Below are 26,872 nucleotides of genomic sequence, written 5' to 3'. Positions count from 1 at the left end.
AAACGTAAGATTTAATGTGCAATATGCATGTGCTCTGTTTATGAGTTCCTTGAATTTTCCACAACAGCAAATTTATTCATATGTGTAGAATACTAATATTTCGGCTCTCGAATCCACGTGCAATATATGATAAATATATTCACGATTTCTGTTCATAAACCAAATGCAGAGATTAACATTCAGATGTCGCTATCTCGTCCAGTAAGCAGGAAACGGTGGAAGATCGTGGACAATTAAATATGTCCATCATCATAAACTTACAGTTAGTATTGTAACGTGCGGTGAAAAGGGGAAACGTTATTGGATGTGTGTCTTTGCGTGGGTGTGAACATAAAGGTAAGCGAAGCAAGAAATCCACAGGTATATAATCCCTTGAATCTTCTGAATAGTTACCTTTCGCTTGGCGTCAGCAGATCCACAAGCAGTAAGAGATGAGTACCCTGGTATGTGTGCCCTGGTATTACTCTTAAAGGAAACATTTCTCAGTTACTTTAAGTTCTACTTGGATATAATTTACCTTTTGGCAAGAAATACATATAATTTTTGCTTAGAATATAGTGTAAATTCACTGCATATTTTTCACATAGACATTTCTGTTAGATGGGTTTATTTCCAAAATCACTTCTGTTAGCACTGCAGCAATAATAATAATAAATATTTGAATATACATTACAAAATGAAACATATAATATGAATAAATATAGGCGCCACCACTTGTAAAATTTACTTCTCTATTAAAACTATGTACTAACAGATTTACTTCAAAGATGAAGCAAGGGTATCTCTTTTCTATAGTTCCAAATAGCAACGTTCTACAATGAAGTAGAATATTATTATTTATATCGTTTATTAAGTGTTATTACGACTATCTAATCTATCATGAATCACATAAAGCAATTCCAACCTTTGAGCTACTCATGTTACATATTAAACATTAATTATTACAAGTTGTAATAATAAAATATTAAAAATGTACTTAGCCAAATTCTAAATTTTACCTTTGAGTAGAAATTTTCAATAATAGCTATTAAATCATTATTCTACATTAATTCTCATGTTTTAATTCGTTGCCCCCTCCCCCTTTTTCCCAAATTATCGGTTGTGGCTCTTTCTTCTATCAGTATAATATTGAGGAATAGAATTTATACAATACAGTTATTATTACTATGCATGTATAATCAGATGACTAGAATTGTGATTTTAAATAATTTTCATATGGTACAATTTATTGTAATCTTTTCAAGTATGAAGGCTTACTTGTAATTTTTCTTATTGTAATATTTTCATAAATATGGGTTATTTTATAAAAATGCTGAAAATTATTTTTAAATTTAGACGATGGCATCAGTTTGGAGTTTTGAGCTTTGTTTATCAAAGCCTACTTTATGCACATAAAGGTTAATCGGGATTGGGCCTACAGTTTAAAAGTGAGATCGCAACAACTATATGTCTGCACCGAGTACCGTCCCCAGGGTCCGTTGATCACCAGTGCGCCATACGGCTAAAACTCTTTCACTGAGAACATGCAGAACATTCTACAAGTTATGAATTGTTTAGAATGAAAATAGCAGTAGACGTAATTGAATTACTTTTCGAGGGAAGCTAAAACGTGGTTACTTTTAAAAAGTAACTTTTCAAAGAAAAAAATCTATTTTTCTGACCGGCTGTGGCTTGGTTGGTTACTAAGAGTTACTCTTTTATCACTTAGTGGTAGTACACAGCTATTCTGTTCATTTTGAACCGGCACCGCGGTGGAGTGGTTAGCACAGTTCACCACAACGCCAGGGATCCAGGGTTCGAATCCCGACTTGGGCCTGGCTGTTCTTTGTGAGCGTCCCTTCATCAGTATCATCATTCATCCTCATCGTCGCGATGAAAATAACGTAACGTAAATTAACCTAGTTTAATCAATGTTTTTCTCTTTGTAGATTCTTTCGGCATTGTTCTTGCTCGCCGCCACCGCCACAGCGATTGAAGATGGATCAGAAAGAAATCTGAAAAAAAGAGGCGTAGGAGGGTTTGGCTATGGAGGTTATGGAGGGGCTGGTGGTTTTGGAGGATCTGGAGGCTTTGGAGGATCTGGAGGCTTTGGAGGTTATGGAGGATCTGGAGGCTTTGGAGGTTATGGAGGATCAGGAGGTTTTGGAGGCTTTGGAGGGTACGGCCACAAAGGACACCACGATGAACACTACGTGAAGAAAATCGTCAAGCACTATCCCGTCCCAGTACCGCACCACATCCCGTACGAAGTCGTGAAGCACTACCCGGTACCAGTGCACCACAAATACCCAGTTCATGTACCCAAGCCGTACCCGGTTCCGGTCCCCAAACCCTTCAAGGTCGTCGTAGAGAAGAAGATTCCAGTCGAGGTGGTGCACAAGATCCCGCACCCGATCCCTCACCCAGTGCCCGTGGAAGTTCCAAAGCCATTCGTCGTTCCAGTCTTCAAGCCGGCCCACACCTACTCCTACAGGACCTACCCGGTGCCTTACACCACGAAGGTCATCGGCGACGGACACGGTTACAGCGATGGAGTTGGAGGTGGATTGTTGGAGTAAAGTAGATGCCGAAGCGGGTGAGGTCTCTTGCTTCTTCTGTGGATTGTGCCAACTACAAATCTTACATTATTGTAATGATTTGGAAACAAAAAAATTGCTTTTTGTACTCTTGATAAATAAAATATATTTATAGATTAAATGTCCTGTTTCATTCGGACCTGTAGGTTCGAAGTTGACGACCTAGAGAACCTAAAAAAAATCTATAGAATAACCTTAAAATTATTTTAAAAAATGTCCTAAAGTTTTAAAAAAATGATTGTTTGTTTGTTTGGTTGGTTGGTTCTTTGGTTGTTTGGTTGGTTGGTTCTTTGGTTGTTTGGTTGGTTGGTTCTTTGGTTGTTTGTTTGTTTGTTTGTTCATTTTACTTCGCTTTTTGTGCCACTTTTAGCTAATTTGCGAAGATGGGGATGAGTGATGATATGATAAAATTGATTAATGGACACTCACAAACATCCATGCCCAGGCCAGTATATCAATCCGGGACCCCTGGCGTTGTGGCGCGATGTGCTAACCACTCCGCCACGAAGGACGGCCTAAAAATAATTTTCGTTCTTAAAATGAAAGCTTGTCTTTTCATAAATTACAAGAGAGTGGTTGAATAATTCGATAAAACCCGTTGTTTGGTGGTTTAAACTAACGAAGCAAAGGGAAAAAAAGCAATTTAGAACAATGTGTTTTTTTTATTTCTACTTCAAAACAGCGCAAGGTTCTTCTTCCATTCACATCCTTTCAGAGTGGGGTTTGCATGAGACAATAGTCCGCCAGTCTCTGAAAATACAGTTGCGAGCATCAGATTATAATTTTTTAATATTGTTACTAATTTTACTTTAAAACCACAGCTAAAGGCGTGGCTAGCAATCGAACGTCAAAGTTGACTTCACACTAAGTATTTTAATCCAAACCATGTTTTCGATTCATGGACCATGTCCGAAAATTTGAATATTTGATTTGATTTGCTTTATTTTACTTCGCTTTTTGTGCCACGTTTGGCTAATTTGCGAAGATGGGGATGAGTGATGATATGATGATGAATGGACACTCACAAATATCCATACCCAAGCCAGGATTCGAACCCGGGACCCATGGCGTCGTAGCGCGATGTCCGCCACGGGGGCCTGCGAAAATGTAAATATGTAGGTTATCTTAGCAAATGCATGTAAAATTCACGAAACAATAGGGAAGCAGAAAAATAAATCTCACAAATTAAGAAACAAGAAGAACGCCAAAAAATATTGAAGAATGGCCTAAAGGTAAAGAAGGCAGGGAAATGACAAACAAATTCAAAATAAAATAAAATTTTGTGGTTCTAACTGAAGTGAAACGAATAGCAACAAGATTAAAACAAGTATGTGCGTATGTTGTTCAGAACATGGCAGAAAACTCAAGAAAAGCTGGCCTGATAACAAAATATATGAAATGCTAAAGCAATCCTGAAGTCGAAAGATAAGTTACAATTGAAGAAAGAAAATTGAAAATGTCAATGGCTTTAAATATACAGGCTCCGTAGTAAACAATAAAAATGCTATGGAAGAGGAGATTAAAGGAAGGATAGTGTCAGACAAGCCAGCTCTTTATGCACATAAAAACATAAGTTAAAACTTTATAATAAAACCATGTGTTATATATGCATGTGAGACATGGACAGTAAAGAAAAAAATTGAAGAACAGCTATTTGGATATAAGATATTTGGGCCAAATAAGGTGAATGAGGAAATGTATATTCGAAAAACAAATAGTGAACTGGATATATTGATAAACAATGGAATATAGTAAGAGAAGCAATATATGGATAGGCCATATTGAAAGCATGAAGGAAGCTCGAACAGTTAAAATAGTAACAAAATGGAAACCATTTGCATCTAGATTAAGAGGATGACCAAAAAAGAAATGAGATGCTGACGTCGAAGAAAATTTGAGGAGAATGAAAGTTAGAAATTAGAGACAACAAGCAAAAGATAGAAAGGAGTGGCACAATATTGTTGAGTTGGGCAAATCTCACAAAGAGTGTATCGCCTTATAATGAAAGAAAAACTGAAGTGAAACAGACTACTATCAGGTTTAGCATTGTCTTCGAGGCCCAGAAAAAAGAAGATTTTTCTTAAACTCCTAACCCTAATCATGAATAAGATATGACTGATTCCAGTGGCGTACGGTGACATTCATCCTTGGGGAAGCAGATCAGAAAAACTAAGAAACACAAGAATATTTAAGATCTTTCTACTTTCAAAACGATCTTCAATAAGTGGCTATTTGATGGTGAAAAGTAATATTTCTATGCCTTTGCACAAACTCATGTCATTGATAAAATTGTCCTTTGCTTTCAATGCTTGCAAATTTTTTTTTAAAGCGATTACTCTCATGAGTAATTTGCTTTTCTTCTGTCAAAATGTCTTCGCGTCTCTACAGTGCTTCAAAGCTTTTACTTGTATTTTTTTTTAAAATGCTTCGCTGATCTACCTCACAGTAGATACAGGGTGGCCAAACTAAACGAGGCCCCATGTCTTATAAACAACATACAGACAATTCACTCATTTATTGTATATATAGAATACAGAGTAGGGAAAGTATTATTATGAAAAACAACGTACTGAACATTCAATAGGTCAATAGTTCACTGGAGGTGCTGAAAATGTTCACCATGAACCTCGATACACAACTCAGCACGTCTCAACATGTTTCTGGAAACTGTTGCCAATTCATTTGGTGTGATTTCCGCAATCGCATTGCGAATGTTTGTTTTCAACTCTTCAATTGTATGCGGGTTGTTACTGTAGACCTTACCCCTTAAATTATCCCACAAATAAAAATCACAGGTCGACAGATCGGGCGATCTGGGAGGCCATAAACCTGCATAAACTCTACGTTCTTCTCCGAAAACTTCATGGACGTAAGACATTGAAAACCGTGAAGTATGCGCCGTAGCGCCATCTTGCTGGAAAAACGCATACTCTCGTTCTTCATCCGTTAGCTGCGCTATAATGGTTGCAACAATTCCGTTACATACACTTGCGAGTTCACAGTGTTGTGAAAAAAATGGGGCTTACAATCCGTTGGCCTGAAACAGCACACCAAACGCCTACTTTCAAATCATGCAGAGGCACCTCAAGGCGTTCCCTGGGATTGTCTGTTGACCAATAGCGTGTGTTTTGAGAGTTCACGTACCCGCTAAGGTGAAACCATACTTCGTCTGAGTGGAAGTAAAGATGAGGATCCAGATAATCATCAGCAACATTCGTGAGTAACCATTCGCAATAGTGTTGTCGTTGTCCGTAATCCGTAGGTTTTAATGCTTGCATCACTCTTACTTTGTATGGTCGCATATGTAACTGCTGCAACATTTTCTGGCATGACGTTCGTTTGATGTTTAGTTGGGAGGAGAGACGTCTATTTGATTTCCGTGGACTCCTTACCATAGCCTCGTGAACACGTTCAGTATTGTCCGGCGAACAAACTGTCTTTACACGGTTACGTTTGGCGTTAGTGACTGAACCTGTTGCTCTAAATTTCGTGATCAATTTCTGCACAAAACTTTTCGCAGGAGCAGCTGTCTCTGGATATTTTATCGTGAAAATTCAATTTACAGTTTTAAACGATTTACATCCGAAGTACGTTTCAACAATGAACACTCTTTGTTCGAATGACAAAGGCGTTCTGCAGGACTTCACAACACGCTTCAAACCGACTGCTGACAACGCAGCACTGATCACTCAATCGCTACTCGACATCACGTGACCCCGCTCGAGCGCCGCCCTAGCGGTAAGAAATAACAACACGTCATCACACACAAAAATTCTTGTAACATAAATGCAGCTCTTACTTCCTTAATGTTCTTTTTATATCACGTATAACACGGGGCCTCTTTTATCTTGGCCACTCTGTAGTTAACCGTACAGTTTGCAACACTACGGTAGCTACAGCAGTAGACCTTACTGATGGTACTGCGATTGCATATTCAGCCCATGCTGATTGGGGGTAAAGGTATCGTATCGGATCTTTGCGGTTTTTCATTTTAGTTCCAGCTGGTAGCTTTGCCTTCTAGCTTTCTTCAATGTTGTTTGTAGTGACGGTGTTTTTTGACATTCTGAAGGCTGTTGACTCCGCACAACTGTCGCGGGCAATGATTGGTCGTCTGGTTATGCCCTGGTTTTCAGGTTTGGTACTTCTTGTTTGTCTGAGGGGATGATCTTCCGCGGTCCTTCGATAACGGTCACCCATCCGACTAGTGACCCGGCGTGGCACTGCTTGACTTTGGAGATCGCTTGTAAACTGTCGTTTCTTCACTGGAGACGGGGCAGCTTGTGAACTCTTCTTGCAGGGTGGACAGTCCCTAGCAGCTGGACGGGAGGGTTATGGTGATGCGGCTGTTGGGTCCAGAATTTGATCTTTTCCCTCATCATGAATTCGTAGAGAGTCTCCATATCTAGTTCTTCATGGATCTGGGCTGTGCGTGTATAGCGATCTGCGCCGTTGATAATTCGAAGGGCTTTGTTCTGGATCCGTTGAAGGCGATCGAGGTGAATTTTAGAGCTGTGAAGCCTCACTGTTCAAGCGTACGTGAGAAATGTGCCTTGTTCGTACACAACTTGGGAGTGCAGGGCTGCGAAAGACTGGGTATAGTTCTCCTATCCGTTGGTTGCCACTATTTTCCACATCCTTCAAGTGCTTCCCGAAGGTGAGGCCTTGATCCAGGAGTACTCCCAGGTATTTGGCTTAGTCCGTTTGAGGGTTGTCTTGTTGGCGAAGGCGAAGCCGAGGATGGAAACGGTTTATCTTCTTCGTGAAGGCCACTAACATGCTCTGCGGGTTGACTTTGATCCTCCATTCTGTAGTCCACCTCTCGTACTGTCTGAGGTATCTCTGCATAATGGTTTCTGATACGTTATTGACGCTGGAGGAGAATATCGCCGTATCGTCCGTGTAGGCAGCCAAAGTTACTGGTGGTGGGACTGGCATGTCGGATGTTTATAATGCGTACAGTCACGGACACTGCCGGCTTGTAACGATTCCATTGAAAGTCAATGTATTCATTACAAACCGGCAGTGTCCATGACTGTACAAGAGCGGTGATAAACATGAACTTTGGTATCGTGCATAGAAGCTGGCCTCTTATTGGATGGTTCAAGGTCACAGTCCCGTTTTCATTTCTTGATTCCCCTTGGATCAAAGTATTGGGCGAAATACACAGATGTTTTGTCAAATCGCCACAAGATGGTGCTAAGGTTTGCTATCTCGAAAACGAACATTGAACTTGAACACAAAGATTGCACATGATTACAGCTTATCAATTTTTTACCACTCGTATCTTTGGAATACAGTCAGTTCTATCATGAGCAATTAACTAAACTTGTTAAAATAACTTTTTACGTTGTTTAAAATCTCTCATATAATTATTCGAGAAGGTTAAGATTTTTATACTGTTGCCAGGTGAAACTATTCCGATAGTGACTACTCCGACTTCGTTCTTTGCTGTAAATTATCATTTAAACTGTGAATGCAACGAAATACATTAACAACAATGTACATTAAGTACGGAACAAAAGTATTTCATACGAATACTATTCAACTCAAAAAGTGTTTAAATGCATCTTAAGTAAATATAGGCATGCTTTTCTAAACGTTTAAATCATGATGTTTCAAAGACTTTTGTTTTAAACATGCCAGTCTTGCTTACAAATGTGGGGGGCGGGCAGTCATTATGGTATTTGCACAAAGTTAATGACCAACTCTCTTGCTGATATCGAAATATGGCTGTGATATTTTCTTTTTCTCTTATTTGTGGAAACTTACATGTTCCCTTCCTTTTTTGTGCAAAACTGCAGAATTTTATGAGAGCACATACAACAACCTTCCGCCTACGCTCAACTTTCCTGATGTATATCTGGTTTCATGAAATTCAAATCGACGTCCTCTGATTGATCTAATCAATTTCCAACCATACGTTTTGGCAGTCTTCGTCCCTCGTGGCAACGGGATGTGGAAATGATTTCTTCACCACTGCTAATAATGAGCTCACTTAGCATTCAAGCGTAAAGGACTGAAGTATATAACCATTGATATCTAACAATCCATATCCCATACAGTGTTCATCTTCAGTGGTATTCACACGAATGAAGAGATGAAGATACCAGTACGTAACGTATATGAAATTGTTGCTAAAATAATAATTACTTAGAAATTAACTTCCCTTTTAGCTTCAGTTTATAAATATGACATAATTTTATAGCCATCTTGTTGCTTTTATTAGCGGATTTAGTGGGAGGGGCACGTGGGTATGTGCCCCTCCGAAAAGGAAATACTAAATGTTATTAAAAGTAATAATAAATAAATAAAGTAATAAAGATGATAATACTAAAGATGATTTTTATGCAGAGTTAGAACAGGTCTTTGATAAATTTTCTCAGTATGATATGAAAATTCTGTTAGGTGACTGTAATGCACATATTGGTAAAGAAGAGACCTTTAAACCCACGACTGGTAAAGAAAGTCGTCATGGATTAAGTAATAATAATGGTATAAGACTATAATTACTTTTGCAACCTCAAAGAATTTAATTGTGAAATGAACCACTTTTAAACATAAAGATATCCATAAATATACCTGGTCTTCTCCAGATGGTAAAACTCATAATCAGATAGATCATATTCTCATTGATAAGAGAAGGCATACTAGTATAATTGACGTTCGTTCACTGACTGTGCCAGTGACCATTATTTAGTAATTGCTAAATTAAGAGAAAGACTCGCAGTGATAAATCATAAGCAACAAAATCTAAAAGTTCTAAAATTTAATACAGGAAAATTTGCTGATGAAAGAATTAAGAAAGATTACCAAATTAAACTGTCATCAGATTCGATGTTTTGCAGGATTTAAATGATGATGAGAATATAAATGAAACAGACGTAAATAAGAATTGGGAGCACATACGTAATGCAATAGAATCAGCAGCTAAATAAAGTATAGGATACCATAAACCAAGAAAAAGTAAGCCATGGTTTGATAATGAATGTCATAATCTAATAGAAATAAAAAATCAGGCTAGACTTAGGTGGTTAAATAACTCTGATGATAAAAATCTAAGCAATTATAATAGAAAAAAGCGAGAAGTATACGCACGTTTAGAAGTAAAAAAAGAGATTACTTGAAAAGTAAAATTAACGAAATTCAAACAAACAGCAAAAACAAAAATCAGAGATTTATATAAAGGTGTAAATGAATTTAGAAAGGGGTGCCAACCTAAAGTAAACTGGATAAACTTGATATTATATTCCAACAACTCGAATGGTTCGATTAACTTGTGATAGAATCCTTGAATAACTCTCTTCGGTTATTTACTATTCGAGTCTTCCAACGAATTGAACGATCGTTAGCACACACAAGCTAATCCAAACTAGATTTGCTGAACACCGGAATGTACGCCACAGGAAATCGAATGTAGGATGTCTTGAATACAAAAAGCACAAGTTAATCCTGCAAAACTCTGGAGGTCATCAAAAACAGTAAGGTGTTGAGTAAGGTTACAAATATATTGACACTATTGGAAATAAAACTAAAGTATCTAGAGGACCTCTCTCTCTCTATCTCTCTCTCTCTCTCTCTCTCTCTCTCCCTCCCTCCCTCTCTCCCTCTCTCTCTCTCTCTCTCTCCCTCTCTCCCTCCCTCCCTCTCTCTCTCTCTCTCTCACACACACACACATAAAGTATTTCCGGTGTTTGTGACACCTTTGCATCAGTAAGTGAAATAGCATCTTTCATCCTTTCTTCTTAAATAATAGTTAAACAAGTACTGTCTACTTCACAAAAATTCCAACGCAGTCGCATTGTAATCAGGAGGTCCCAGATTCGATTTCCATTGAAGGTACGTGGAACAGTGGATTGGAGTCCATACGAGTACAGGCCCGTAGCTAGAATGGATCTCCATGGGAGCTTTTTAAACCAAGTCCATTTTTCAAAAGTTTAACAGTATTTAGATGAAGGTAAATTATGTGTGTGGGGGAGGGGAGCATTAAGTTATATAAAGTTTAGAAATATCATTTAAATAGTACATTCCTTCCACATCTATTACAATATCGGTTGAAGTGTTAATTGACTGCTACTGTATCATCCCTTACTAGACACTCCATACTACTTTTGATGATACAGATATTTACATCACACAAGAAAAATTGGACAATATTCAATCACAATGATGCCTAGCTACATTCCACCCTCGGCAGAAACAATGAAACTCCCCTTCGTTCCGAAAGCTTTGACGCAGATGCGGAGTGAATTTGCATCATGACGTCAAAGTCACAGATTTCTGTCTAACCGGGAGCCTCCAACACAGCAGCGAAGGTACATACGTACAGATAAAATAGTTTCCCTATGAAGAAACTTTCTAAAGTCTAGAGAAGAGAATCTCCTAAATACTTGCCACTACTTAAGACTTCTTCTTATAAATAAGATGAACGAATGTAATACCTGCTGTTCACGTTCTGTGAATTTATCCTTCACCAAAGTTGTGAGTAAAATAATATCTGCTGTCTACATTTTCACTGGAAACAAATTATGGAAAATAGTTTTACCTAGCGTCAAGGCAGCTGATGGCAGTTCCAGGGGGGCTCCACATTAAACTGTAGGCCCACTCTCAATTTGGATGCAACGTGGACTTAAGACAAACTTTGCGAAACTTTCTTCACAAAAAAAACGTGGTATAGCATAGTATAGCTGCATTTAACATGTAGAAAGTGTTACAAATTGTATTTCTAAAGTTTCTGTGGTAAAAAATTATCCTCGTGCGTTAGAGATCATGTGTGCCTATTTATATACTTACATATGCATTACCTTTTGTTTGTAATATGTGACTTCCAGTTTTGACTAAATCAACTTTTTGTATGTATTTGTTATATTTTTTAAATAATGATGTGTCTCCTAAAAAATTACAAAAAGAGATTATACAATTTTGGTCATGTAGCTTTGGGTATTGGAAATGATTATGTTCTCTATGTCTAGACGATAAAGTATGCCATCTTGTATCGAAATGGCATCCTATTGGACACTTGTAAAGATAAATATTTCTTGTTGATTCCTCCACAATGTTTAACAAATTAATAATAATCGTTAAAGTTTTATTCTTCTTCAATGCTGAATTGCAGAAATGGTGACTACGGACTTATGAAGAAAGTAAATTGCCAATATATTAGACAGTTTTACAGTACCAATTATAAAAAGGCAGACTTTACCTTCATTCTAAAGTTACCTATAGATGACTCTGACACTAGCAACTGTTAAGATCTACAAATTTTCTAAAATTGAAGGCAATGGGAATACAAGTTTAACGTGATAATAACTATTTCAATTGAATCATCCGTCAGCTCTTATAAATGAAAAAAATTAAACATTATATTAATTGTATTGTTACAATATCTTCGAAAATATTGCAACAAGTTGAGTTGAAAAGTGTGAATAACAAGTTGATCCGATAGAAATATTATAGATTGGTTTCATAGGTCGAGGGTGATATTTGGCGATTACTCGCAAATTAATAGACACAAAGGTTAAATTTAGTACAGCCTTTTTACTGTGACACAAATAGACATGATCGCTGTTCTAATCTGTGTATGGGAGTCAAGCAATAGCAACCCATTCAGTACAATGTGACAGCAAAGCACCAAACTGGTGGTTGACAAACTAAAGAATAATTCAAGAGTGCCTTAGTACATCTTTTGTACATTCCTTTAATTTGCATGTTTTGCAGGTGCAATTATTGGTTTTCTTGTCCTTCGCCTACGTAACAGCAAGCAAGGAAGATGAAGATGGTGATAAAGACGAGCAGAAGCAACACAAGAGAGGTTTGGAGGTTCTAGGATATGGGAAATTTGTATCTGCAATTGAAGCTTTTGGATCACCAGGAGCTGGTACTACTGCAAGCGGCCATGGAGGTTACGATTTTTCAGATGGATCACAAGAATCTGAAGCAATATACTATGGAGGACCTGTTGAGGCTGCAGGATTTGAAGGCTCTGAAGGACTTGAAACTGAAGGAATTGAGCTGCCTGCAGGATTTAAAACTGCAGGGAATTCAGAAAGTTATGGCGCTTTCGAAAACTCTGCAGGAATCGCTGCTGCTGGACATATTGAAGCAACCGGAAAAACAGAAATTCACGGGCGCCATGAGTTTCACATCAAAAAGATAATACAGTATGTACCCGTCAAGGTACCCCAACCTGTACCCTACGAAATCACCAAGCATTACCCAGTACATGTCAAACAACCTGTACCCGTAACGATTGTGAAACCTTACCCTGTACCCGTACCAAAACCTTACAAGGTAATTGTCGAGAAGAAAGTGCCAGTTGAGGTTGAGCGGAATATTCCGTACCCGGTACCAGAGCCCGTACCCATTGAAGTACCCAAACCTTACATAGTGTCCGTTGAAAAACCCGTTTTCGTTTATGTGAAGAAGACGTACCCTGTCGCAGTGAGCTCTCAAACTATAAAGACGGGATTTTTACCGAATGAGTGAAAAAGTATAAATGACACGTCAACAAGTCAAGCTTATGAGTGGATATTTCGAATTTTATAAAAAAAATAACATAATTTGTATGAATTAATTAATTTAAACAATAAACTATGTTTGAAAAATAAATATGCAATGATTATTTTAAATCTTATTTATATTGTCAAATTTTAATGTATTGTATTTTGGTTATTTTACGTTTCTTTGTAGATTAATCGCTACAATGCGAGCTCCCCGATGGCGTAGTGGTAACGTTGTCGCCTTGCAATCAAGGAGTGTCGGGTTCTATACCCGCTGGAGGCACATCCTGATTCGGATCCCACTTTAAACTGTAGGTCCAGTCCCGGTTAACCTATCTGTGCTTAAGTTAACTTAAAAGAGAAACTAAAACAAGCGACAAAGGGAATGAACAATTTGAGGAAACTAACAGAAATAAACATGACTTATCCAGGACTCGAAATCAGTCCCCTCTAAGCAACGTGGCCATATCCATTCGAAAAATGGGGCAACGGTATATTTAGTTGTTCAGTTTCAAATTTTGGACACTTATGAAGGTTTGATTTTTTTTAAAAAAATGTACACTCGCCGGCAATAATATTGGGACACATAGATCCTGAAATACTTGCAAGGCGTTATGTGTATTGCCTAACTTTAAGGGGATTCGTGGATTTTTTAACAGCGAATTTCCAGTGGCAACTTATACCAACGCCGTAGAGTTAGGCAACACACATAGCGAGTTACATGCATTTCAGGATCTATGTGTCGCATTATTATTGCCGGTGAGTGTACATTTTTAAAAAAATCAAACCGTCATAAGTGTCCAAAATTTGAAATTGAACAACTAATTATACCGTTGCCCCATTATTATTGTCAGTGACTGTACAATTTGGGTCGAATGATTTATAATGGTACTGTTCCTTCTAAAAATTTGAAGATAAATAAAAAGATTAGGTCGATATGGAAGCAGGGGATGAGAAGAGAAAGATATAGATAGAAAGTGATAAAGAGGAAGATAGAGAGAAGAATAAAGAAGAACGAAGAGGAGATGGAGATTGAAGTTGATGATAACCGATGAACCGCACCTGAAATAGCTCACTTACGCCAATGTATTTATTACAATACTTACTTCGCTTTTCTGCTACTTTTGGCTAATCACGAAGATGAGAATGAAGGTATGAAGGTGTTAAGATGAAATTGGTGAAAAGATACACACAAATTCACATGTACAAGACACAACACAGGCTCTATGGAGGATTAGGCTGAGTCCAATCGCCAGAGCCTCGTTAGTTTGGAAAACACAGTGCATTTGTGAAAGAGAGGTTTCTGTATGGATGTCTTCCAAAAAGGGACACACCTTACACCGTTCAATATATTTCATAATTAAACTTGTTTCAATACCAAATTTACCATTATAAAAAATACAGGGGTTACTTCTTATTCTATCATATGCATCAAGAGTTTAAGTACCAGGGTTTCTTTGCGTGGTACAGTAGGATCCATGAGTATTACCGTGCAAATTGTCCATGACTATTTTCATTACTTTTTCTCTTAAGCCCCATCACACGGAACTGGATTTCTAGTAGGAATGCCCTAGTTGGCGCTGAACTGACTTTCTAGGTAGAAATCATGGCTGACTGCTTGACTGGTTTGGAGGAATAGGACATGTTCTAATTGCTACTAGCTTTCGTCGACTGGAGGAACACCAATCAGCCAATAACTTCCAACACTGTTGCCTCATCGATGTGAGGTCGTCCTGGACGTCGTCTGTCATTGACGCTTTGCGTTTCACGCATTTTTTTTTTCACAAGGGCTGAAACATACTTATGGTCAATACTAGGGCGGATACAATTCGTTAAATCGTCTAGCAGTGGCACGGTAGTTTCTGCCACGTTCACGGAAAAGAAAGATAATTTCCACTTTGTCTGCGCCAGAACGCGCCCTTCCGACACCATTCATTTTTCTCGTCGTTGCAAACACTTTAACCACCAATACACACACACAAAGAGAACCACGGTAACGGAAGATACAGGGAACACGTTAGTTGAATACAGTGTGTACGACACTACAACTCTTCTACGTTCAGTATTTCAAAGTCACTTCGAACTTTTGCGGTCCGGTATGTTTGCTTACGAGAACACAAGCAGAATGGTCCTGTTGAATCTTCATCGCGGTAGTAATACTGATTACTTGGTCTGGTTCGATACTCCGTCTGCATTCTTCTTAAAAACAACTGAATGGGGCTCATTTCGAACATCTTCTGTAAATAGTAGGTAAGCTCAATTTGACTTTTAGTGGTGTATGTGTTGTAACATCTTGTAACCCCTCCTTCACCATTTGCCTTGAGTTGCGATTGTGCATGTCAGTCCGTGTCCTCCTGGTAGCAATCTCAGGGGGCGCGATGATATGCGGTTTTGTGTAAGGAAACTTGCCATCTCTTGGGGGGAGGTGTTTGTAGACACTGCTAGGATATCTCCAAATCATGCTACAGTGTAGGAACATTTATCCACCCCCACTGTTGTCTAGGATTACTACTGTAAGAGTTGGAGTCGTGTCCAATGCTGGTCATGTTCCACATTTGATTTCACGCCGTTGTCAATTGGAGCTACGTAGAGACCCAGGATTTGCTGTATTATTGTTAAGACCTTTCAAACAACATATTCTTCGACCCCCTTGCTTTTGAAAAAAAATGAGTCGTCCCCAGCCTACCCCCTTGTGGGGGTCCGGGTAGGGAATGGTTGGCCTCAAAACGTTTCCCCCGGAACATCATGGAATACGTGTTTCGCCACTTCTTCCTATTTACAGCCGTTCTCACAATACCTAGGGTGGGGTGAATATTTATGGACACCCTGTATATATTTCACATATAATTTCATTTCAGTCCATGGTGGTGGGACTGACAGCCCCTCCCTCGTGTAAGGGTTAAAAGAAAAATCTCAACGGTCAAGGTCACACTCCAGCTTGTGTAAATGGTTCTATGAACGCCCATTGTGATTGCATGCGCAGTTTTCCTATCTACAAACAACATAAGTTCCAATCACAGTATTGAAAGTCGGGATTGCAAATTCTCAGATCGAAGAAAGGTCGATCGTGGCTTTGATACTAATCGTCATGATTCCCTTATTCTGTCAAGTGAGGCTCGATTGTTGATAGAGAGAAAGGGATAAGTACATGCACACTTATTGTACGGCGCGTCAAAGGTACTCAAGCGAGGATTTCAAGTTCTATAAAGCTTACAGTTGAAGAACCACGATTGCACTTCAAGCAAAGTCCTTCAATACGCTTTTAACTGAGCCATGAGGATCCTGGTGAGTTGGTAGGATTTAAAAAGTACACTCGAATAAGTATAGTGTCTGTGAGAAGCATCGAAAAGCAAAAAATTAATTAGGCCTATTAGTTTACAAAACGAATTTTAAAACACGCGTTCATTACTTATAATGCAACTTAGGTAAAAAAAAAACTTAATTATTTTGAGCAATAGCATTCAGATAAAACATAATTAACACAACAATTGGTAATAATTAACTAGAAGAACTATTATTCAATAATTACATTATTACAAGGCTAAAGATTAAATACGTGTACTATTAGGAAATGATGACATCTACACTTCATATTAACAATAATTCATTTCTAAAATTGTGGAAGCATAAATACGAGTATTTACAAACTAATAAGAATTTAAGTTCAACAATGGCTAATATTCCACTACATTTTGTTATGGTATTCTTTATAAGATTTCCTTATGGTTATTATTACCTCATTTTATTAAAAATACTAGTTTAATAATGTTAAATCAATTAAAATAATATATTATGCAAATAAATAATAGTGTTTATATTATTGCTTATTTATACATCACAAATTACTAGTAAATTATGGTACTTTTTAGATAAAGTAAATGCACACGCACACAAGGTTAATCAATAGTCAAAATTCAAATAATAATTTTTCGAACTTGGGCGCCAAACAAACATCTTAACGAATTCTTAATAATAAAAATAAACAATAGCTTTTCATAAAATTATATAAAGTGTAGATACTAGTGCAAGGTATTCAGAATGTAAATAAATCTGATCACTAATAGAAGAAAAAGTTTCATATTACAATACTTCATGTTACAATAATTAATTATTTGCACAAGAACAGAAGACATGTAGCTAATTTGTGGAATAATACTTTTGATTAATAAGTAGATATCTTATAACAATCGTAGTGCCATCTAGTAATTGTGTTTAAGCAGATTCCAGTTGTTTGAAATGTTATGTTGATCATTTCTGTATGAAGTGTACCTACTTAAAAAATGTTCAATTTCATAATAGTTCATTTCATGAAAAATATATATTGGTGGAACTATTTAGAAATTTAGAATTTCAATCAAATTATTCGTAAAAAATGGATTCAAGTTGTTTCTGTCGTAACACTAAACGTAGAGGTGTATAAATCAGGATATCCTTGTGAGGTAGGAAGTCTGGAAGTTGATGAAATGTTAATTCCTAGGACATTCTTAACATGTTGTCAGTTCAATAGTGAATATTTATATAATTATAAATATTATGCACTCTTGGTGGTGGATGAGGATGATGATAGATCAATAATAAACATACATGTCCTATTGTATTTTTATTTGTAATTGTTTTTGTTTAGTGTCGTGTATTAAAATTGAAGGTAGCCAATTCCTAAGCTATTTGTACATATTCAAGTTTTTGACTCATTCAAAATTGATGAAGAAATCTATCAGAAAGTAACCACAAAGGAACTTCAATAACTTAACGGCAGTGGCGGCAATTAGGGGTGGGCTTAGGGTGCAGTTGCCCCCCAATTTCTTAAACTTTTGCCCATGCTAAACCTTATCTACCAAGATAAAGTAAACAGCCCTTGACCCCCACTTTTGGTATTTTGTCCCCCCCCCCCGAGAGATTTGGAACCCAATTGTCGCCTCTGCTGGACGGGATTCGAACCCAGGAGATGTTACTGCAACCATTACATCAACGAAAAAATCTTTAGGTTTCTATAAACCTTGTCAATAATAACGCAGAAAAATTTCAGATGCAAGTCAGATACCCCAATTAATCACGTGACAGTTGTATATTTTGAAAGCGGAACAAGAATGATTACGTCACCGCGAGTTCTTGCTGCATCATTTGTTTATTAATTAACTCTGATACAAGTACCTATTGAATATATCACACATCCGCTAGGATGTTTTAATTTCCTCATCCTTGGCAGTGCACGAACGTGTTTCGTTATGCCCCAACGTAGTATTCAGGTTACTGGCATCTGCTATGTGCAAAATATGCCTTTCTTCAAACCGCGCATGCGTGAATTTCTGTACCTTCACCTGCACGATCGCAATGTTCACCCTCCGTTTCACATCAGCTTTAATTATTTTGAAGGATCGCGTGTTGCTTCTTATTGTATGTTGTAGCCTTCCTCGCATTGTTGTGTTGCAACTGCATGTTCTTTGACGTGAACGTACATTCTCTTCGTTAGTACAACAATGATTTTTTTACACACACTGTCTGGAAAATGCTCTTTCTATGTGCATTAAATTCCATGTTGATGCGGTTTGGAGTTCACCTAGCCTCCAATCAAATGGGTACCCATTTTAGCTAGGGTGCGAAATCATTGAAGATTGGTGTGGGGGAAGGGGGATCTTAATCTACACACATACACACAAACACGCATATATATATATATATATATATATATATATATATATATATATATATATATATATATATATATATATATATATATATATATATATATACACATATACACACACAAAATACAAATATTTATACATATGCTACATATTTATAATAATAAATATACAAGTAAATTAAGATTTAAAATACATTATTATTATTATTATAATTATTATTAAGCACATACATATACTTTTATCATATATGTAAAAAGTGGCAAACTAATTCCTATACTGACTGGTTAAGGATGTCAATAAATGACAAAATAGGTACATAGTTTAAATTTTGTTATTATCTTTTAAGTTTTTTGATTTCTATTAGTATAAATCAATTAGATTTCATAGTTATATTTGTCTTGCATTGTTATTTTACCTTCATTATGAATATATTATATCCATATAACATTTGTTATTGGTGTAACATCTGTAAATGGCCTCTGCAATTAGAGAGAGAAGGTATGCAACACGCACAACCACATTACTTTGTGTGCTGTTTTCGATACTATCATTAGTAAAATATATTTGAAGTAAAAATTAATTGCTCGCCTTTTGTTCTTATAACAAACACTCTTCCCCCCGGAAATTTTTGGTGGGGGGATTTTTGAAGCCAAGACTGTTGGTGGGTGGGAATCTCCCCTGTCCCCCCCAGGATTTCGCACCCTGATTTTAGCCCTCCATTATAAACAAACGCAAGACAAAACAAATTAGAATAAAAATATTAGTGGTCCAATTTGCCAGTTATTACATTTGCTGTAGGGGGCGTGGAAGTTGAAATCCCAACCTAGTAGCACAGTTAGGCTATATTTATCTTCTATGTGCCAATTGATGCGAATCTGGGTGAGCCCCAGAGCCACTGGTACCGTCAGGATCTCTAGTCCGTAATCACAAGGGTGCGAATTTATAGGCACCACAAACCTATGAAATAGGCACTTAAAAATGCACTAAAATAAGCACTCAAAGTGACGCCCTACAGAAAGAAGACATTTAATAAGATTGGAACATGAACAAGTTTTCAATTTTCTTCTTCCAATGTACAGTTATACTGCATTAACATTACAATTTATCATGTAGGTTTTTCAGTTCATCCATAAAAGTGTGCTGACGATTCACAAGCTATTAATATTGAGACAGCTCGTGGGGACGTTTTGCAAAAATTTTGCTAGCTGCGGTAATATCATTATTCTCATCACCCTTCACTTTGAGCACTGATCTAGACAGATTAGCAATCGTTTTCTCACACGCACAACAAATGGGTACTGATTGACTCCTACAAGCTTTCAGCTGGAAAAAAATAAGATTGCCGTCGTTTTGTCCAAGTATGAGTCACCAATAGTTGTCCTGTTTGCTTACCCTGATTAAGTAACATGCGGAAGGAATATCCTAAGATCTGACATCCCTTGCGAACCTCAAATCTGGCAAATACCAGATGCACCATTAAGTAAAATAGGCACTAACCCTCAAAATAGGCATTTATAGACACTATAAAAATGCTTTTTCGGAATAGAAACGAACTTAAAATATTAAAACCTATGTTTTATTACAAAGGCAAACAAACAAAACGACTCTCCTCATATATTTTTTTTTTTTTTTGCTGAACAGAGACCGTTGATATTAGAATATTTAAAAAATGAATCCGATGCACACTTGAGGGACGTCCCTTCTGCGCATATTTCCCCTTAGTAGTTGCAGATTTCCAGTTTTTAATGTTAATTTTTTTTTTAGTTATTGTTCATATGCTGTGTTAACACACACATCATGATTAATTCACGAATCACATATATGTATTCAGGATGCAAAATGTAATGTTATTTAAGTTATGTATTGTTTGTTCTTTACTGACACCTAAAATATTGATTATTTGATTTCGATATACTAAAACAAACACATACAGTTATGTTAAGTAGTGATGTAGTACATTACTGTAACGAAGGAGAGCGTTTAATGAGTTCAAATTGCTAAGATTAGTAATTTTATGTCCGTTCCTTCGTAATAACTATTGTCAATCCCTTCACCATCATCTTACCATGCGTCTAGAAATAATAGTAAATCGCCAATTAACATAAGTAAATGGTTATTGCGACGGAGGCCGAATCGATAAGAAACTACTAATAAGTATTTATATAGTGAGTGACAAACAAAAAATTCAAAACTCATAATGATCGTTAATTCGTCACTGCCTTTGTATCTAAAATGTTTGTCTTCTTTGAACAGAAAGTACAAGTATCAGATATAACAAACTTTCCGCACTAACTTTGCAATATTCGATACCACAATTACAGACTTAGCTCTACGTAACTCGATTCTGCGCATTCCTGCGTGTGACTTCGTGCTATCATCGAAAGAACTTTATCTTACTATTTCCTTTCACCTCGTGAAATACAGAGACCAATGTTAACTTCTTAGCATGGTGGATAAACTTTACATCCAACGATAAACTCCTGATAAAAATCATGCCTAGGTGGAGAATCGAACCTATGACCTCCCTCGTGAAAATCAAGCACGCTACCTTTCCTCCAGGTAGGTCATGTTATGATTAGCTACCAGTTTGAAGAAACCAATTCACAATTCATGGCAATTTTCATGAGGAAAGGAATTCAGAAAAAATCGAGAAACGATGAAAGGGAAAGATGATGAACATGTATATTGGTGTTTTGTCATATTTTGTAAATTGTGTAAAAATTCCGTGTTTTGAACAAGAAATTGTTTAGTTACGAAGTCTTTTGTTATTTGTTTAAGGTAGGAACAGGAGAGCGAAAAGGAGTAATTTGAACCAGAACCCGGTTGCCAAGAAACTTCAGCTTTTTTCCAAAGACTGTATGAAAAGAGAGAGGAAAGGGATATTCAACGTATGAAATATAAAATATGTGTGAAAATAAAACAATGGAAACCCTGCAAGATAATACTAACGAATTTCAAACTATGAAAACATATTTTCGTGGTGGAAAACTGCAAGTCATTTTCGAAATATGAACTTGATTTTTTCTCTGTATTAGAAAGTGGAGATATGGGACGATACGATCCCCCAGCAAGAAAAATTTAAGTAAGCCTACTCCCTCCCTCCAACTTTTTCAATGGTCATAATTAGTAATTAGGGTCCGGAAGTTGAGGAAAAATCAACTTTTCTTTCTGACCCTTAAAAACAATGCCAAACCTGATATCATGTCCGTTTCCCTTCAGTTAGAGCATGAAAACACTTTCTATTTTACATTTATTTTGCATTTTTCAGCCTTTTTTGGATTTTAGTTTATTTGTCAGTATTCTTAACAGTTTTTGTTGCATTTTTTACTTATTTTTAAGGTTTATTTTTCTTCTCCCCTGTTGTTTCGTGCATTTTAAATGCATTTACTACTAAACTTACATATTTAGATTTCTTGGCATGGTCCTTTTAGCGAATTCACTATGAATCGAAAATACGGTCAATGGAAAAGCATAATATTATTCTTAACTGAAATGTTTAGCAAGTACTTTGTGTGAAGACTACTTTGAGGTTATTTTTCACTATTATCGCTTTAATCTGTGTGACAGCTGAATGAAAAGAAAGGTCTTGCCAAAAATCCTGCCAATCTCTGAAAAATCAAGAAGATGAGTAGAAACATTTCCGAGGTATGCATCGCATAAATATTTACAGTGATTTAATGTAATCTTATATTACATTATTACAACACTTCGTACTACGTAAATAATAATAATAATAAAAAGAATCAGGAGTGGGTGAGATTTGAACCTACGATGTTTCGTTCTTGACGAAAAAGCAAAACGAGATGACCGCTTAACCAATTGCTCCAGGGGATTGTTAGCTTGAAAGCCTGTAAAACAAGTTGATCTAAGTTGAAATAACATTTTGCCGGAAATCCGAACCATGTTTCGCCACAGATCAGGGAAAAGACGCACTTTGTAAAATCGTCCGGTATTGTGCAAATTATCTTTACTGTGATTTTGCCTAAAATCGAGAGAAATTTGTTTCATTGCTTTGATATGTGATTTCAATTCTCTCCAGGTGGTGGAGAACGAGTTCAGTGTTTCCAACTGCACATAAATTCCCCTATTTTCTATTTCAGAACGAATAATCTTAAAATAACATCAACATTTCTATTTCCAATTTACGATTTTTGTTTAATTGCGTATTATATTACTGGTTTAGGGTTTCTAACTTCATGGGATGTGAAAGAATGTAAGAAATTCACAAGAGCGTTTTCGTTTAGATAGAAAACTGTTGCTAAGTTGGATACTATTTATGGACTCTGAAGCGCTATGTTGCTAAATTTACGAATTCAGGACTTTGAATTTTTTCAGGTCGGTCAATTAAGATGTTGCGAAGAGTACATTGCACAGTGGTTCGTTGCATTTTAAACTGCAACTCTACTGCAGAAACAATTTTTGGCCTCCATTGAAAACATCCCATATCAAAATCATTTATCAAAATCAATATGTGAATAATTCACATACATATATACTAAGAAGTTATCCAACTGCCCTCTAAAATGTTCGAGGTGCTGTCCCTCCTCCGACATCCCCCCCCCCCGTGTATACCGCCAGGGAGCGCCATGAGATGTCATCGCTGTCAGAATTGTATTCGCTATGGTAAATGATGTACTATTTTTATGAAATAATAAACACAGGGCTGTTTGAGTAAAAGGGTTATATTATTTCATTTCAGGCCATTTCGAAAATTTTTCTTCTTGCACTTTCAAGTTCAGCAACGGACCAAAGGCATGTCGACAAAGAAAGATTCTCTGACACAGGAAAAGATGGCTCAACTAGAGACATTGAAGGTTCATATCAAGGGTTGCCAGATCGTCCAGCAAGGTTCCCCTCAGAAAATACCGATGGATATTACAAGGGATTCTCTGGTACTCCGGAACACTATGTTTCTCAAGCAAGTCACGGAAGAGGCACTGGAGAACACATTGGACATCCTGGAGTTGTTAAGACAGATGCTACAGAACATCATCAAAGATATCCAAGTCGCTCACACGAGGAAACAAGTTATGATAAGCATCCAGCGCCATCTGTATATCCAGGACATTACACAGCTTCCTTACCACCAGTTAGGCCCAGTTCAGGAACCGGTATCGTTAGCCAATCTCCCGAGCGATCACACCATAAAGAATCGTCATCGCAACCAATACAATCCAGTGGATACACAGGAAGACTTAGCAATGTAGATACATCTGGGTTTAGGGCATACCATAAGGTTGTCGCCTCTCCTTTAGAATCAAGTGGGTCTAGTGTAAGGCAGGAGGGCATTGGAGATACTGGAAGACCCATTGGGGTACAAGGGAGGATTCCAGCCCCAAAGGGACCATTACATGATAGCAATGGTCCTGTTAGAAATTCACAACAAAATGATCATACACAAGGGTCAGCTGAATACCATGCTCAATTTAGACCGTCCAATGCGTTTGAAGGGGATAAGTCTTTACACCGGGTATTAGGAACAGGTAGTTCAGACTCAGGAATCAAACCGAGCGGTTCTCAAGGATTGGGTTCAGATTATGACAGGCCAAATCCTTATAGCTCAAGCAGAGGGGTGGTCAGTAGTAACAAGCCTCAAAGACCTCAAAATCCTAAGCTAGATTATCCAGGGTATGGTATAAGTGCCAATATTGAAGATACAAGGAATCTTGGTATTCCAAGCTTTTCTCATACAGGTTCGTTAGGGTCTAGCACTCCACCCAAAGGGCATGATATCTCTGGGAATTTCAAGGGTTCGGCTAATCATGAAGGACAGAACACAGCAGGTGTATCAGGTTCGGGTTCAGAAGGGGTAAGATCAGGTGGGTTACAACAGAATAGGCCATCTGGAAGACTGGAGAATAGAGACAATCCTACAGGTTCTCATACTGGAACATCAAATCGGGCATCTGGGTCAGATGGAGTTAGAAGTGGCTTTGAAATTCCAGTAGGTCATAAGAAAGAAGTTCCAAGCAGTTATAATTCTCTAAAATATGGAAGCACCATTCCAAAATATGTGAGACCAGAATTTTTTGGTCCGTCATTTCACCCTGAATTGAGTTTCAGGAACTTGGGAAGTTCGTCTGGTTCTTATGAAACCGCTCCAAGATATGAGAGGTTGTTGAGTTCAGAAGGTGTTTCAAAGCATAAAACCACTTCAGGGTCTAATAGAGAAATTGAAGGATCAGGACAACCCAGTAAATACATAGCAAAACATAGTGGATCTTCCAGTGCAGGTAATTCTGGTAAAGAATTTAGTGTCTCAACCAATCCAACTAGATTGCAGGCAGAAACGGTCCGTCATCCTAGTTCTGCTGCTTCAACACAGTCTAGGCCAGCATTTACTAGCACTGCTAATAGTGATTCAGTTGGTGCTAGCAAACCAAATGAATTCCAGGGTCAAATTCTGAACTATCGCAACCCTATTGGTAGTTCTGTTAGCGGAGGAAATCCAAATAAATTCCAAGGTCAATATTCAGAGTACAGGCCCCCTTCCGAATCTAGACCCTATGAAGGTACCAATACAGTTACCCAAAGATACAACTATTTGAAACATGAAAGACAGCCTCAAAGATCGAATGAGCCTAATAAACAAGTAGGAACATTTAGAAATTCTGAAGGATCAGGTGAACCCAAACATCAAGTAAGAACATCTAGTAATTCTGCAGGATCAAGTGAGTACAACCAACAAGTAGTGTTATACAGGAATTCTGCAGGATCAAGTGAGCCTAACCGTCAAGCAGAAACGTTTAGAAATTCTGTAGGATCGGGTGGATTCGGTGGTCAATTAGGAACACATATTAATTCTGCGGGATCGAGCGGATTAAACGGTCAAGTGGGAAGTTTTAGAAATTCTGCAGGAACGAGTGGATTAGGCGGTCAATTAGGAACACATAGTGATTCTGCGGGATCGAGCAGATTCAACGGTCAGGTGGGAAGTTTTAGAAATTCTGCAGGATCGAGTGAGTATAACCGTCAAGTTCAAACGTCTAGAAATCCCGCAGAATCGGGTGGTTCCAGTGAAGGTGGGAGCGTCAATCAATTCAGAGATGCGTATCCAAGCACAGGCGGCACTGGTGCTCAAAGCGAAATCTCAGAGGACATTGCTCCGTTACAAAGCGACCATAGTTTGCCTGCTCGCGTGGAATCTCAAGGGGGTGAAGCAGAGGGAAGTTTCAAGACTGAAAACAGTGGTTCTTTCAGCGACTATGATGGTTTCGGAGGGGATGTTACTGGTTCTGGCGAATTCGCCTCTTCTCATGGGCAACCAATCGGCCATAGCTCTGGAGAACAAGAAACAGTATCCTCGACAACCCAAACACCACATCAGCATTCTAGTCAAGCCTACAGCGTACAGGAAGATGGACGAGGCTCCTTAGAGCTTGCAAGAGACAAAGAGACATTCATCTCCCACAATGGTCAGAAGGAATATCACCTCCACAAGATCATCAAGCACATACCAGTAGAAGTTCCCCACCATATTCCTATTCACATTGTCAAGCATGTCCCATTGCCCATTGAACGTCCAGTTCCCGTCCAAGTCATCAAACACTATCCGGTCCATGTTCCTAAGCCTTACAAGGTCATTGTTGAGAAGAAAGTTCCTGTGGAAGTGGAAAGGAAGGTGCCGTATCCAGTGCCTCAACCAATAGCTGTGGAGATACCAAAACCTTATGTGATCCATGTTCCGAAACCAGTCCATGTCTATGTGAAGAAGACGTATCCCGTTGCGATATACAAGCACAATTCTTCTCACGATGGTGGTGGTGAGAAGGAAACGAATCAGAAGTAATCTACTATAACTGTATTCTGTTTTCTAACCTGTTCTGTTACGTTTTGTAATTAAATCCTTTTTGTACGTAAAATAATAATATTTGTTTTCTTCATAAAATCTGTCGAAAATCATGAACGTCAGGTTTGTCCAGGAGTGTTTGGTATTGGTTCTAATCCCCCATCTAATCTAGTTTAATAAGAAATTAACAGAAATATGTTAGAAGACAGACAGCAATGGTTATTTCACAGAGAAATTATAAAATTCATTATAAAATGGTAAATATGGTATTTGGAGACTTTGAAGTTACTGATATGGCTGTGTTAATGTTCTACCGATATATATATATATATATATATATATATATATATATATATATATATATAT

General features: G+C 37.6%; 1 protein-coding gene across 1 annotated transcript; it reads left to right on the top strand.

Moving 5' to 3' along the window:
* Positions 1–398: 398 nt before the first annotated feature.
* LOC145980854 (uncharacterized) lies at positions 399–26,568 on the top strand. The gene is made up of 5 exons (XM_083113937.1): positions 399–443; positions 1,929–2,554; positions 11,689–11,716; positions 12,291–13,013; positions 23,417–26,568. Exons 1-5 carry the CDS (start codon positions 432–434, stop codon positions 26,504–26,506), a joined length of 4,479 nt encoding a protein of 1,492 aa, XP_082970063.1. The 5' UTR covers positions 399–431; the 3' UTR covers positions 26,507–26,568.
* The last annotated feature ends 304 nt before the right edge of the window (positions 26,569–26,872 follow it).

This window comes from Lepisma saccharinum, chromosome 28 (assembly GCF_977018435.1).
Source record: "Lepisma saccharinum chromosome 28, izLepSacc3.1, whole genome shotgun sequence".
Taxonomy (NCBI): domain Eukaryota; kingdom Metazoa; phylum Arthropoda; class Insecta; order Zygentoma; family Lepismatidae; genus Lepisma; species Lepisma saccharinum.
Note: the sequence above shows the minus strand (reverse complement) of the source record. Positions and strands in the feature narration are given on the sequence as shown.